Here is a 12,686-nt window from a genome sequence, read left to right on the forward strand (position 1 = left end):
ACCAGTGTGATGCTAACGGGTTTGTCATGTCTCGTCCTGTTTTCTTTTGTAATCATTTGTCTGTTTCCTGTTTTATTTTGTGTTACTTACCACTCCTCTCATTTCAGGTCATTTCACTTCCTGCATTTGTGTTTTTCCCACCACTGTGATTGTCTGCCCCACCCCTGATTGATCCCACCTGTGTCTAATCAACTACACCTCCCCAGTGTCTCTCGGCCAGTTCGTCAGGACCAAATTTCATAGCTATCCTTCCAATTGCTATTGAGAAATTTTACTCAAAACCACAAATGTCAACCTGCTAGTGTCCCTAAGGAAAAGTCAGGGGGTAACTAAAGTCATTACTATCCATCATCAGGGGACAATGAATATTTCTGCAAATTTCATGGCAATCCAATAATTGTTGAGATGTTTCAGTCCAGACCAAAATGGTTGACTGACCGACTGACTGTTACCAACAGAGATCAGAGAGCCGCTAGCGTAGCTAACAAGAGGGGTAAATACACGAACAAAGAGCTATTTAAATAAAGGATTTGTATTCAAAGGGTTTACTGTACATCAACATTGGGGAGTACTAGACAGGGAGTGAGGATTGATGTTTTTTTTTTGAGGACTATGTTAATCATTGTCCCATCTAGAAGTCTGCTCCCCTGCTTAGCCCACCTTCTGTTTATCAATAATTCAATATGTGACCAGATAGGCGGTCAAGCCTATTTTGCTGAATTGCATGCTTAATAAGACTACCTACCAGGGCATATTTACATGTCTTACATCTTGTAAATGTGTACATGTGAATGGAAAATGGAAAAAAAAGAATCAAGCACAAACCTCTCACAGTCCAATCATGATGTTTTACCATGGTCAAATCATGGCCCACATACCCTAATTTCTTCTTCAAGCTCAATTCTAAAGTCTTTTAAAATAAATAAAATAAAATAAAATAAATTTTCAAATAAAACGACAACTTCATAGATAAAGCCAGCAGGCTTATCTTTTCTTCTTTTATCCGCCACAGAAACGATAAACATCTTCAATGATTAACTTCCATGACATGGATGGTGAATTATGCAATTTAAGATATCAGATGCAAATCAGAAACAAAGAGACGCCATCAGATATTTTCTCAAACAGAAGTGGAAACCTGGTGACACCTCAACGGAGCCTCTGCCGAGAGTTACAACACATTCTCTCTTTCACATATTTACCATAGCTCAGATTTCACGGTTTAGAACATTTGTGGAATTTAATCCCCATTGCATGCAACGGTGTGAATCCTGTCAGAGTATCTGGGTGAATATCTCATGTCGGCAAGTGTGTTATTAAGTGACCAGAAAGTGTTGGAGGGCTGGATATCCTTCAGTACAATAGAGGCCACGGGGGAGATTGATGACTCATAGGATCTCAGGAGACTGAGCCGACGCACAGCTTTGTGAGGGACCCGGACAATGGTGAAGGCTACAGATGGCGCCACTCTGAAAAAAGGCTCAAACAGGGGTTGCAAACCTCCCACGGGGCAATGTATGGATGTCACTGCGAGACGCTAATGACATTGGTGTGTCCTATCTGGAAGAGTCACTTTCGAACCATGAAAAAGATCTTTAAATCTTTAAAGCTATATGGTACTAAGAGGAAAGAGGAAAAGAGGACAGTACCGTATGCACAGTACTGTAAACAGGCCATGTAACTTCATGATGTTCTTTAGACTCACAGTCATGTTGAGGACAGATGTGTTCAGCTCAGGCCCTCAAAAAAGCATTGGGGCTCAACAGACACAAACACAATCATGTCAGCGCACACAATACTAGGCTGCTGCTGCTGCTGCTTTGTAGGGGGTGAGAACAGTTTCCCTACAATAACACCCTGGGATATGAAAAAAAAAAATCCACAGGGGTTGAGAGTTAGAGAAAGAGACAGAAAAACGCACAGGGTGAGAGAGGGTGAAGTAGTAGAGTATTTCAAATAATGAAAAAAAGAATAATATCCTGGAGTGTATTGTTCTCATTTCTGTGATGACTTCTTCCCCTCGTTGCCATCGGTGACCCAGATCTTAAAATAAAAAAAATTAAATAAAAAAAACATAACCCCAGAGAAAGCTTTCTGTCTGATAACCTCAAAGCCAAAGCTTTTAAGGTGTGTCTTTATGTTTAAATAGGTCATGTTGTTCGGCCGACCTGACTGAGGGAAACTTCTCTTGAAAACCAGTTGAAAGAACGAAACAAAAGACAGAAACTGCTAGAGGTGGGATTACTCCGAGGACGAGGTCGGCCTCTGTGTGTTTGTTTGAGCATGCGTGTTTCAGTTGAGATCAAGTTCTCCCAGCGAGCAATCTGCCACCTTGTTACTGTATCTAAGCCTGCCTCCACAGTCAATGCAGCATGTGCTCTTTTGCCATTTTATTCGGCAGCACACAAATTGACTTAAAGTCATGAGGGTTGACTGGGTGCATGATTATATTATTGTTTGTTAATGGGCCTTCCTACCTGTTATGCCACATGAAATATAGGGAGACAGAGTGAAAAATGTGTTCAGAGATGCAGAAACTGAAAATCCACACACACACACACACACACACACACACACACACACACACACACACACACACACACAAAAAAAGATGTCTGATAGAACTGGGATTGTTCAGGGCAGCACACCTGCTCCACAGCTTTGAAGACGAGATGAAAGCGTGTCCTCTAATTACAGCACTTCGAACAACACAAATGTCAATTCTTTACTCCTCTGGGTGTGTGGAGTAAAAAATAAAAACACTCACTCTTCCTCACCCCTCTTTTATTTGTCACATCTCACATTACTGCCACCCTTGTGGGAAGCGATCCTCAAATCTGTGTGTTTCTCTGCTGTGCGATGAAGCACGTACTATATCTCAGTTTTGCTCCTGCGTGCAGCTATGGTGAAATGTTCCTCCGAATCTCAGTTTTGCCTAACAGGCTGGGACAGGGGAGGAGAGGGGCAGTGAGAAACCCCCAAATTTGCTCTTCTTTTTCCTTTAACACAATGTCTCTGACTGCTGTGGTTTTTTTTTGCCTTAAACACATTTTCAACAGATTAAACAGTCATAAATTGTGTGCAGTCATGTTTGACGGAAGTCAGTGTGATAGATGGCTGCATATTAGTGCAAATATCTGCATTTATCACAATAAACAGAGGTGGAACTAAGAAATCTTTCACTGCACCTATTCTCAATCTGAGCAGAGTTGATGCAGCACTGCTTTGCAATGATGCATGTATAAAGACCCAAATGCACAACTGAACCCTAGAAATCCCCAATCCCCGCACTCGTGCCATTTGCCACTGTCACAATGCACAACACATAAGAGTTTCATCTTTTATTCACCAGGGCACTCATGATGAATTTAACAGACATTATCTAAGAGGCTATTAAATTGCAGGTTAGATAACATGTACATTTTTATCCAAGATGATATGTTGCTCGCCTCACGTGTTCTGAAATATCTTTTAAATGCCTGTTAAAGGACTGTGTGGCCTTTTTGGAAACAGTGCGCAGCAACAGATGGGAGGCTGCTACACCTAGTGGATTTAAGACAGAACTGCAAGATCTTCAGGTTAGAAGCAAAGTTAATGAATAGAAAATGTAAGCTTTCTTAAATAGATACAGCAGTAACAATTCAGTTGTAGTCAAAAGCAGAGCAGAATTTTTTTTACCAGTTGCTGCCAGTGTTCCTCCAGTCCATCCATACCAGGCCTGAGAAGATCGCCCCCTACAGCGATTACAGTGTAAGAAGAAAATGTATTCTACGATTCAGTTCAATCCTTTTAGTACCTCTTTAAATTCATGGAGCAAGAAAACACTGTCCAGGCAAACACAAACGAAAGCTTTGGTATTAAAAGGACTGTATATATGGAGAATACACACTATATTTGTGTAATTCAATGCCTCATATTATCATAACGTAATTTAAGAAAGGATTTCTGCACAGAACAAGATTGTGGATTTTGCCCCCCATCCCCTGAACTGGAATCGAGTTACGAAGGAATCTGTTCACGACCAGTATGGAGAGGAGGAATTATTACTAGAATCACTTTCAATTTACATATAGGCATGTGTTAAGATAGTCTTAAGAAAATGTGAACCTATCCTTAAGACTCTATGAGCGCTTCTGGAGCCTTTCCTCTCTGAGGATATGAATCTTGCACCGCCATTTACTATTCTTCCTGTGGTTCAGACTCAGATTAGCTCACTCAGTATATCAAATAACTCCTCAATGCATACTTCCAAATTTGCCCGTCTATTTTATGTTGATTTTGATTCCTTACACGTATTTTTATATTAATGTTTTTACTCATTAGACTCAACCCCTCGTTTTGTTCTTCAGAGGCCAGCTTTGTGGAGCTTTCCTCCATGAAGGTTTCACATTGGAAACATCTGAAACTTGAGGCTGAGGTTATTGGGCAATCAAAGCCATTAAAGACCTCACTATCAGCTTAATGCCAGCCCTAATTTCAAAATGGAGGGAAGCAAATGGACTGTGAAATATGTGCTAATAGTAACAAGCTTTTCCCAAGTTTACAGAGGGAGAGAGAAAGCGAGAGAGCGACCATATAATGCCTTGTGCTGTTATCACCAAGTCTCCACATATAAGTTAACAGAGCGTTGGAGTCAGAATTCAGCGACAAGGACAATTAAATCAGGGACTGCAGGGACAGCCCGGCATAATGTTGTTACACACTTCACAGAGAGAGACTAAGTTCATTTAAAGTATACAGTTTAAAAATACAGCTCACATGAAACGAATAGATCTCAACCTCTGTGGTGTCCAACAGCAACGTGAAAACACATGCTTGCAATTAAGACAATGTGAGGTGTGCTATTTGCAGAAAACAGTCAGATTTGCAGACATAATTTCACATCTTTAGAGGAAATTTGTCTGGATAAATATTCATTTGAGAGTGCAACACCTCCACACCCAGGCCACCCAGTTGAACATCCACCCACGCAATGCATACAGTGGATCCTAACTTATCCGTATGTATGAGGTGCAGACGACCATACAGAACAACATGCGCCATGCTTTAGTAAACTGAATAGCTCAGCCGTTATTATTATATACTATTTTTGTCCGTGTGAAAAACTTCCATACTTCCTTGACTACACTTGTAAGGGGAAGGGTAGTTGCTGGAATCTACATTCCAGTCAGAAGGCTTCACCCACACACCTGAAGAGACACACCTGATCCTGATTTCATCAGGGAGATGAACAAAGGGCAAGCAGGGAAACTGAGCAGAGAGAACATGTGGCAAGAGGTTTGGTTTTTAAATTCCTTTTATTGATCCAGGAGACACCAGATCACTGTCACTCATCCAAACACAAATATCAAAATATCAACTTATCATACATGAACAATCACGATGCTCTCCTGAAGTGGGTGGAGCCTTCTCACTGGAACGTAGATTCCAGCAAATACCCTGCCCCTCAGCACCTTACACAATTTACAGAAACTCTACATGAAGTTTCAAAAAGGAATATACCAAACTACTTCAACACTCAGCTGATACCTTTTTTTTTTCTCCAAACAACCGTCCTAATCTGCACGACAAAGGTCTTGGCAGGGTTTTTTTGTTCAAATTTGGATAAATACCGTATCACAGAGTGTTAAGTGTTTATAGGAGAATTAACAACCTTTTATTTGGATTTCCAATAAGTGTTCATTGTAGATGCAGTCAATTGAAGCAATAAATTCCTCAGTGTGTGATCTATTGACCAAGCAAGCTGAGTTCTCTCGCTTGCAGAGCCGTGATGGCAGCGACATGTACAAGGGCAGGAGCTTCTGATGCCCGGGGCCCCCGCCACAAATATCCTCTTGCACAGCTAAAGCAGCCGCGGCCTCGGCCTCTCTCCGCTGCATTTCTTCAGTTGTATACTCTGGCTCGAGTAAAATGTTTAGCCATCAGGAACATCTGAGATAGCAAGTGTGAAGAGAGTTCACACAGGAGCCACAGACTTTACGGAGCCTTGTATGTTAAACAATAAGAACTGATCATTCTAAAAGTTATTTTTCTTCAACAGAAACGTAGCCAGTAAAGAGAATAAGTAAGTTCTGATTTTGAGCGGCATCTAGACCACGCCCCTGTCTACCCAGATCCAAGCTGAAATGGCCGGTAGTTCTTCCTTGAGTCCAACTACGTCACTGTTACGTAAAATGACGGCGCTGGATGGAGGAAGAACAGATTTTTCAGCTGCGAACTCACCTCTTTGGGTCAATATAGCAGGCAATGAGGATTTTTTCTCCTTAAGACTTCTACACTGTTGTTAAGCCAAAATAATTTACTGTTATCGAATGGTCTAATCACTGTAATTTTTTTTAAAGTTTGGTATACTTTAAGCAATAAATGCAAACTGAGGTAGGAAAGACAAAAAAAAAGCAAGTCGGCACGAGCAGAGCAGTTACTTCTGTCCAGGATGGAACTAAATCATTCATGATCACAAGTTAAAAATCCAGCAGGCTAATACATCTTGCCATATAACAGTGGCAAAAGAAAAAGTGTAAATAATAAAATGATTTTCACACCGTCATGGTTTACTGGGATATTTGAATGGAACGCTGCCATCGTTTGTGTTATAAGTTTCACCTGTTCTTAAGTCAAATGTCCTCTGTGAAAAGATTTAAAGATGGAAAGTGACGGTTGATGTCGGGAGTAGCTGCACTTATAAAGGTGATCCATAATACTAAATGTCAACAAGCAAAAAAATCTATCTTTTGGAGCTCACACTGCAACCTACTCTGTTCATGAGATGAGTGAGGTGGTTTTTAACTGCTCCGAGGAAGAAACATAGCTCGCGAGCACCAGAGCATTGTGCTAGATGTGGAGTACATGAGGAGGCAGCAGGAAGTCAGAACCAGAAGGGCCATCAGACTCAACTGGAGAGCTGAGACACACATTAAAGGTTGCGTATCACTACACAACTGCATCTGAGCTAAGCTAGAGCTGGCTCACCAGTTAAGTGTGGAGATCAACAAGAGAACAAAACAGAGGTTTAAATAAAAGCTTTAATGTAATGTCAAACAAATAACATATTAATGTAGATATTCATAATGATATGAATGAACTTAAGGACTACCGTGAATAAATATAGAATGCTTTGGAGCTTAAGGATGACGGCACTTCTCCAGTCCAAAAGGCCATTCTCTTATTGTTCTAAAATGAGTATGATGTATAATATCGCTGCATATTCAAGGCTAACAAGTGATTTTTTTTTTTTAATTCCCAATGCTGGAATCATCCAGGAAATACAAGAGTAGGAAAAGCAAATCAAAAAGGCTGCGCAAATGCAATCTGCCATTCAGGACAACAGTCATAAATGTGTGGCCTGATATACTCTATTAATTTTCAGTGACTCAAGCTGAATCAGCATATAGGCAAACAGAAAAGAAAGATCTTCAAGATTCTGTATCTTTGTAAAAGGATATTACTAAAGACAGACCAGAGAAGATCATAAAGCTTCGGCTCCATCTCAGGTCCTTAATGAAGTTCTCTTATAAGGTGCATGACTTCACGATACACCCATGTCCTTCTGTTTTTAACACATCCACATCACTCTGTGTCGGTTCCCCTCAGGAGAGGTGGAACAGGCCGTGGCCGACCTGTGAGGCACACATGGCCAGATGTACAGCAGGGAGGATGGGGATGCGGCCGTATGAGCAGCCCAGTCCGTACAGTGCCGCTGATCCAGCATGCAGGTCAACACTGAGGGGAAAACCTAAAGACGGGAATCCGGGGTGGAATACGGCTTTGGGCCCAATGCCAGCCGCTATTTTGAGTTTCTCCACCTCAGCCTCCTGAAGCCTCTTGGCTTTAGCTCGCCGGTTTTGGAACCAGATCTTGACCTGGGTCTCGGACAGCGACAGAGAGGAGGAGAACTCGGCCCGCTCGGCGATGGACAGGTACTGTTTCTGATGGAACTTTCTCTCCAGGGCCAGGAGCTGCGTGGTGCTGAAGGGAGTGCGAGGCTTGCGGTTGGTTTTGTGCTTCCTCAAGGAGCAGACTGCTGGACTGAGCTGCCCTAGAGGACATGGGCAAGATGTGAGGCTTAAACTTGGAGTCAGATATTCTATTTCATTGGTATAATATCTAAATAACTTAATAAGGGCAAAAACCATTCGTCAATTATTCAAGTAGTCGTCTGGCAGAAAACTTCCTCTTACTTTGATAATGGATTGATACTTTTTTCACAGAAAAGTGAAAAACCATCCCTGTTTGCTATTTTCCATTTTAAATCAAAGTAATATGATTATCATTATATCCATTTGGACAGTTGATCATCACCTCATTAACCTCTAGGAAATTGTGATGACTATTTGCCATTATTTGTTTAGACTAAATGATTAATCAATTCATCAATAATAAATCTGAGTTTAAAAACGTTTTTTAAATGATCGACAGGTGCAGCCGTAAACAGACAAAATATTTATAAATTACAATTATAAATACCAGAATTAAAAATATTATTAAATTATTTATTGTTTCCCTTTTAGTTTATTCTTTAACTTAAACAAATAGTGAACCCATATTGATTTATACATTTATTAGACTTGAGCCCATCTCTCCTTAAATGTAGCCTGGCAGTTATGAACTTCATTAACTTCTAGAGCGTTAGATGAGATCCTTTCCTCGGGTGATTTAAGGCACCAAAAAACGTTTAACGACTATAATATAATTATTAACAATACATCTATATAAGTAAATCTTCAAATCCAGACATTAGCTCGGATCACTTACTGGGTGGTGCTGACATCTTAATGGGGCTGGACATCCAGGACGCACATCCCCCTCGTTCCGATGGCTCTGATTTAATAGATACTAATTGCTGGGACAAGTCATCCGGCCTGCGCGCCTGGTCATCGTTCAAAGGGCGATTTCCATCTTTTTTGTCCGTCACATTCTGCGGCTTTGTGTCCGACATGAGCGCCTCCACGCTGAAGGGCAGGCAGGACACCTGCGCCGCGCGGTTCTGCGCCCGCGGAGTTTGTACCTCCTCGTCTGTTGAAAAGTCGTCTCTCCAGTCTCCGGGGGAAGACATGCTCCCTTTTTAGGGCCGGGGGTCGATGTATCTAAGTCCAATCCAGAAAACGCATAACTTTTCCCTCACGGTGTACAAATATAGAGCGTCCGAAATAAGTTGATACGAAGTTGACAAAGTTGTGCTGGAAAAAAAAAAACCTGTGGGAGAGGTTCTCGGGAATTTCAGTGGATGATGCGTCCTGACTTGTGATTGGACGGTGTGCTTGGGGCGCTTTGGACGGGATCCCTGTGGTGCCACCCCCCCCCCCCCCCCCTAAAAGGTCAGCTGCACATCAGCCTCATCTAGCAGTAATTATGCAGGGAGACCATTGTTTCTTGAGGACAGTTCACGAGGGATTAATCATAACTGACAGTAACAGACCATATTTTATTAATTCTGCAAATTGCAAACGCTCAGCGGCCATTCAAAGTACAGTGCTCCATTTCCTGAATTAATGAATATTGGATGAGGCTGATTCCTGGTATTTTTTGGAGGAAAAAAAACCCTACTAAAATTAAGTAAATCAATCCCCTGTCTACTCCATCCTGCAATTAGGCTGGTGGATTGGCCTGGCTGTCTCTCCGAGCGTCAGCAGCAGCAGGATGAAAAGCATCAGTGTGACATCTGAAGAGCTGTATTCCTTCGTAACAAAAGCTGACAGAGCTCCTGAATCAAGCCCCAACTTGCCAGACCTGAAACACTGATTGTGGGAGTAATCACAATGGTAATCAATAAGATTCAGGATGCTTTTAAAATTTCAAATAGAGAAACCGTATACACTTAGATGTGAGAGTCAGTTGGGAAATGGATTATGGTTTTGGGCAGGCTTTAAAATGACTGGCATTACATTGTTATTATTAACACCTTGTAATTAGGTCTGTGGAATCCGGTTCTTTAAAGCGGGATTTAACAGTAATGATGGAAAATTGCTACCTTCCTGAGGTGTATGGCGCCCGCTGCGATTAGTCCCAGTCTCTGCTCTGTTGGAGGAGACGGAAGCTTCTCGTGCCTGTTTGAAGCTCATACCTGTAGGGCTCCAGAGTATTAGGAAACATCACGAGAAGAACAGCAGCAGCTCTACAGCCTCTAACCACTCCGTGATGGGATGAGACGAGGCAGCATTTTAAAAAACAGTCAAAAAGGGCATGGATGTTAAAATTGTCATGAATAGCAGACTAATGTCTTTCTGAGTGAGATTAAATGCACCCAGTACGAAAACAAAAAACTGTACATAGCGGATTGGTATTTAGTTGGTTGCAATCTACAACACACCCCTAACACACTGTTCCTTTAAGTGTTCATCCAGCCAAGGAAGACATGATGCAAAATGTATGCGCTTATTGCATGTTGTGTCCTATAGTCTGCCCCCCAAGTTTCTATCTTTACTCTCATGTCTGTCTCCTTGTCTACCATATGAGTCTGTCTTATATACAGATGCCCACACATTCAAAAAGGCCACCTGTGAGGTGACTGGAGTGGAGTGTGCTGGCCACAGCTCTGTGATCAGCCCTCAGAGCGGCTGTGTGCTCTCTGTAATCAGCGGGATTACAGTGGCATCAGGGGCTCGACTCCCTAGCGCCTCGACATCATTATTCTCCACGTGAGGCAAAGTGCTCCCACAGCATGAGCTCGCTCTCCTGCAAACACATGCAAATCAATTAAGTGTCATTTCAGTGTGCTTCCAATAACAATTAAATCATTTAAAACTAGCTAACTGTATAAAACAGTTTTCAATCAGTATTTAAACAAAAAAATACAGACGTACAGGGGAAGTGTGGACTACGTACACACATTCACACATAAATGTATGTCACACACGTGGCTCAAATGTCTACAGTAACTGTAAAATCGTTGTTTCTGTGCTTTTTAAGAAGATCCACACACGCCTGAGAGGCTAAATCAGAGGGAGAACGCTTATTTAGAACGTTTTAATCTATTCGCTATTATCTTTACATGATGCAAACAATTATAAATCTGGAGCTATGTGCTGAAAACAAAATAATTCCTTGTATTTTTACAAAAGAAATATGTTAATACCAACTTCCAAACAATTTTACAATGGGAGGTTGGCCTCTACTTCCATTTTCAAAGCTGAGTTAAACGTAACTACTGCTACACACAGCAACCCACAGACAGGCCAATCAAGACTGAATTAATATTTCATCTGAAGACAGTCAAAATAAACGAAAAAAGGCACAACCCAGGACAATATCAATATCAACTCATGTTTAATGTCTTTATAAGTACAGGGTAGGAACGGTTACTGCTAAAAGTAACATGAGCTCTTAAGATGTTTATCTGGGGGTACATTTTGGATCTGTGTTATAACGCTGACACCCACCACTTCCAGAACTGTTTATTTACTGACGCATGGCGTTTAGAGTGTACTCTCTTACACTGCAGTCTTGTTCTACATATTAATGACTGTACCTGCCAACTTTGCAACGCATTTCCAACACCCTAACAGTCAAAAAGCACAGAGGACATCAGTTGTGTCCCCTGAAGCTAATGTGCATTAAGGTTTAATCAATGTCACAATTTGAAGTCTGACATGATCCACGGGGGGAACATTGTAATACAAAGGAAAATGGAGCTACAGGGCTTTACAGTAGCACTGTTGCCATTAAATGGTAACCAAAATAAATGTGCTCATGATATATATTTTTGGTTTTAAGTATAACATGACTATTGACTGCAAATATATTCAATGCAGAAGACATTAGGGCTTTAATTTATCTTAATACAACTTGCAGAGGACAAACCAGCTTCAGTCTGAGAGGGTAATTATCTCCTGAGAGGCTGAAAGTGGTAAGATGTGTTTTCTCATTACTGCTTCCTGAGGCCCCTCAGTCAGTGCAATCATTACTTCATGCTTAGTTGATGGATCTTTCCGCGCTTCATTGTGTTTCCACACAGTTGTTTAAAGCAAGTCAGTTCATTATGTTAAAAAAGCCAAAACACATTAAACTAATCCTCTGACTGACGAATGCTCCGCAGCTACGGTACATCCCTGTCTCACCACAACAAATTACAGATATGCAAATGTGCAACCTACTTTAACTGTAAAAAGCTAACCACAAAAAAAGATTCAGTGATACGATCTCACAAACTTATCATTCTAAACTTCTTCCCGAAGACGAGCCGAGGCTTCATACAGTCGCATCTTCAGATCACATTTGACAGTTGGAAAATATTGAGATTAAGATCACAAGCGACAGAAAAATGTCACACGCAACTTCATGTCACTGAACTCTTCCTCTTCCATATGCAAATATCTAGCCGTTAGTACTGCATGAGTCAGTTTAATGGGCTATATTGCTGAAATGCAATCCAACTGTAGATGAATGAACATCGTTAGCGATGCAGGGAATACGTGTGCTACAACACCGTGACAGAAAGTAAAGCACACACAGAATGACGGCACAAGTTCGTAATAGCAACACATTCAAATATTGATCCAATAATGACGACAAAAGGGAATTGGTATTATACTTTGATAATTGTATCTATGATCTATTGGCTGCTAAAACTTAAAAAAATGTTTTCATGGTTTACAACCGGATGCAAATAGAGAAATAATTTTTTCTAAACATCTCTTAGATGCTTGTGTAAGCAAGGAGATGCACTTATGACTTCTGGTGACTAGTAGTTC

General features: G+C 41.2%; 1 protein-coding gene across 1 annotated transcript; it reads right to left on the bottom strand.

Annotated features, from left to right (window-relative positions):
• Positions 1 to 7,062: 7,062 nt before the first annotated feature.
• Positions 7,063 to 9,274, bottom strand: LOC137875874 (homeobox protein MSX-2-like). Its single transcript, XM_068715384.1, has 2 exons — positions 8,752 to 9,274; positions 7,063 to 8,035 (listed from the first exon to the last, which is right to left on the bottom strand). Exons 1-2 carry the CDS (start codon positions 9,050 to 9,052, stop codon positions 7,587 to 7,589), a joined length of 750 nt encoding a protein of 249 aa, XP_068571485.1. The 5' UTR covers positions 9,053 to 9,274; the 3' UTR covers positions 7,063 to 7,586.
• Positions 9,275 to 12,686: the final 3,412 nt, after the last annotated feature.

This window comes from Cebidichthys violaceus, unplaced genomic scaffold (genome assembly GCF_023349555.1).
Source record: "Cebidichthys violaceus isolate CVI_PGR_0920_01 unplaced genomic scaffold, fCebVio1.0.p SCAF_2, whole genome shotgun sequence".
NCBI lineage: Eukaryota > Metazoa > Chordata > Actinopteri > Perciformes > Stichaeidae > Cebidichthys > Cebidichthys violaceus.

What these genes read in the sequence shown, in the direction of transcription:
- LOC137875874 (XM_068715384.1), bottom strand. Translation starts at nt 9,052, where the DNA reads ATGTCTTCCCCCGGAGACTGGAGAGACGACTTTTCAACAGACGAGGAG. An exon ending in TAAGATGTCAGCACCACCCA is followed by an intron (nt 8,036 to 8,751) that starts GTAAGTGATCCG and finishes CATGTCCTCTAG; the next exon opens with GGCAGCTCAGTCCAGCAGTC.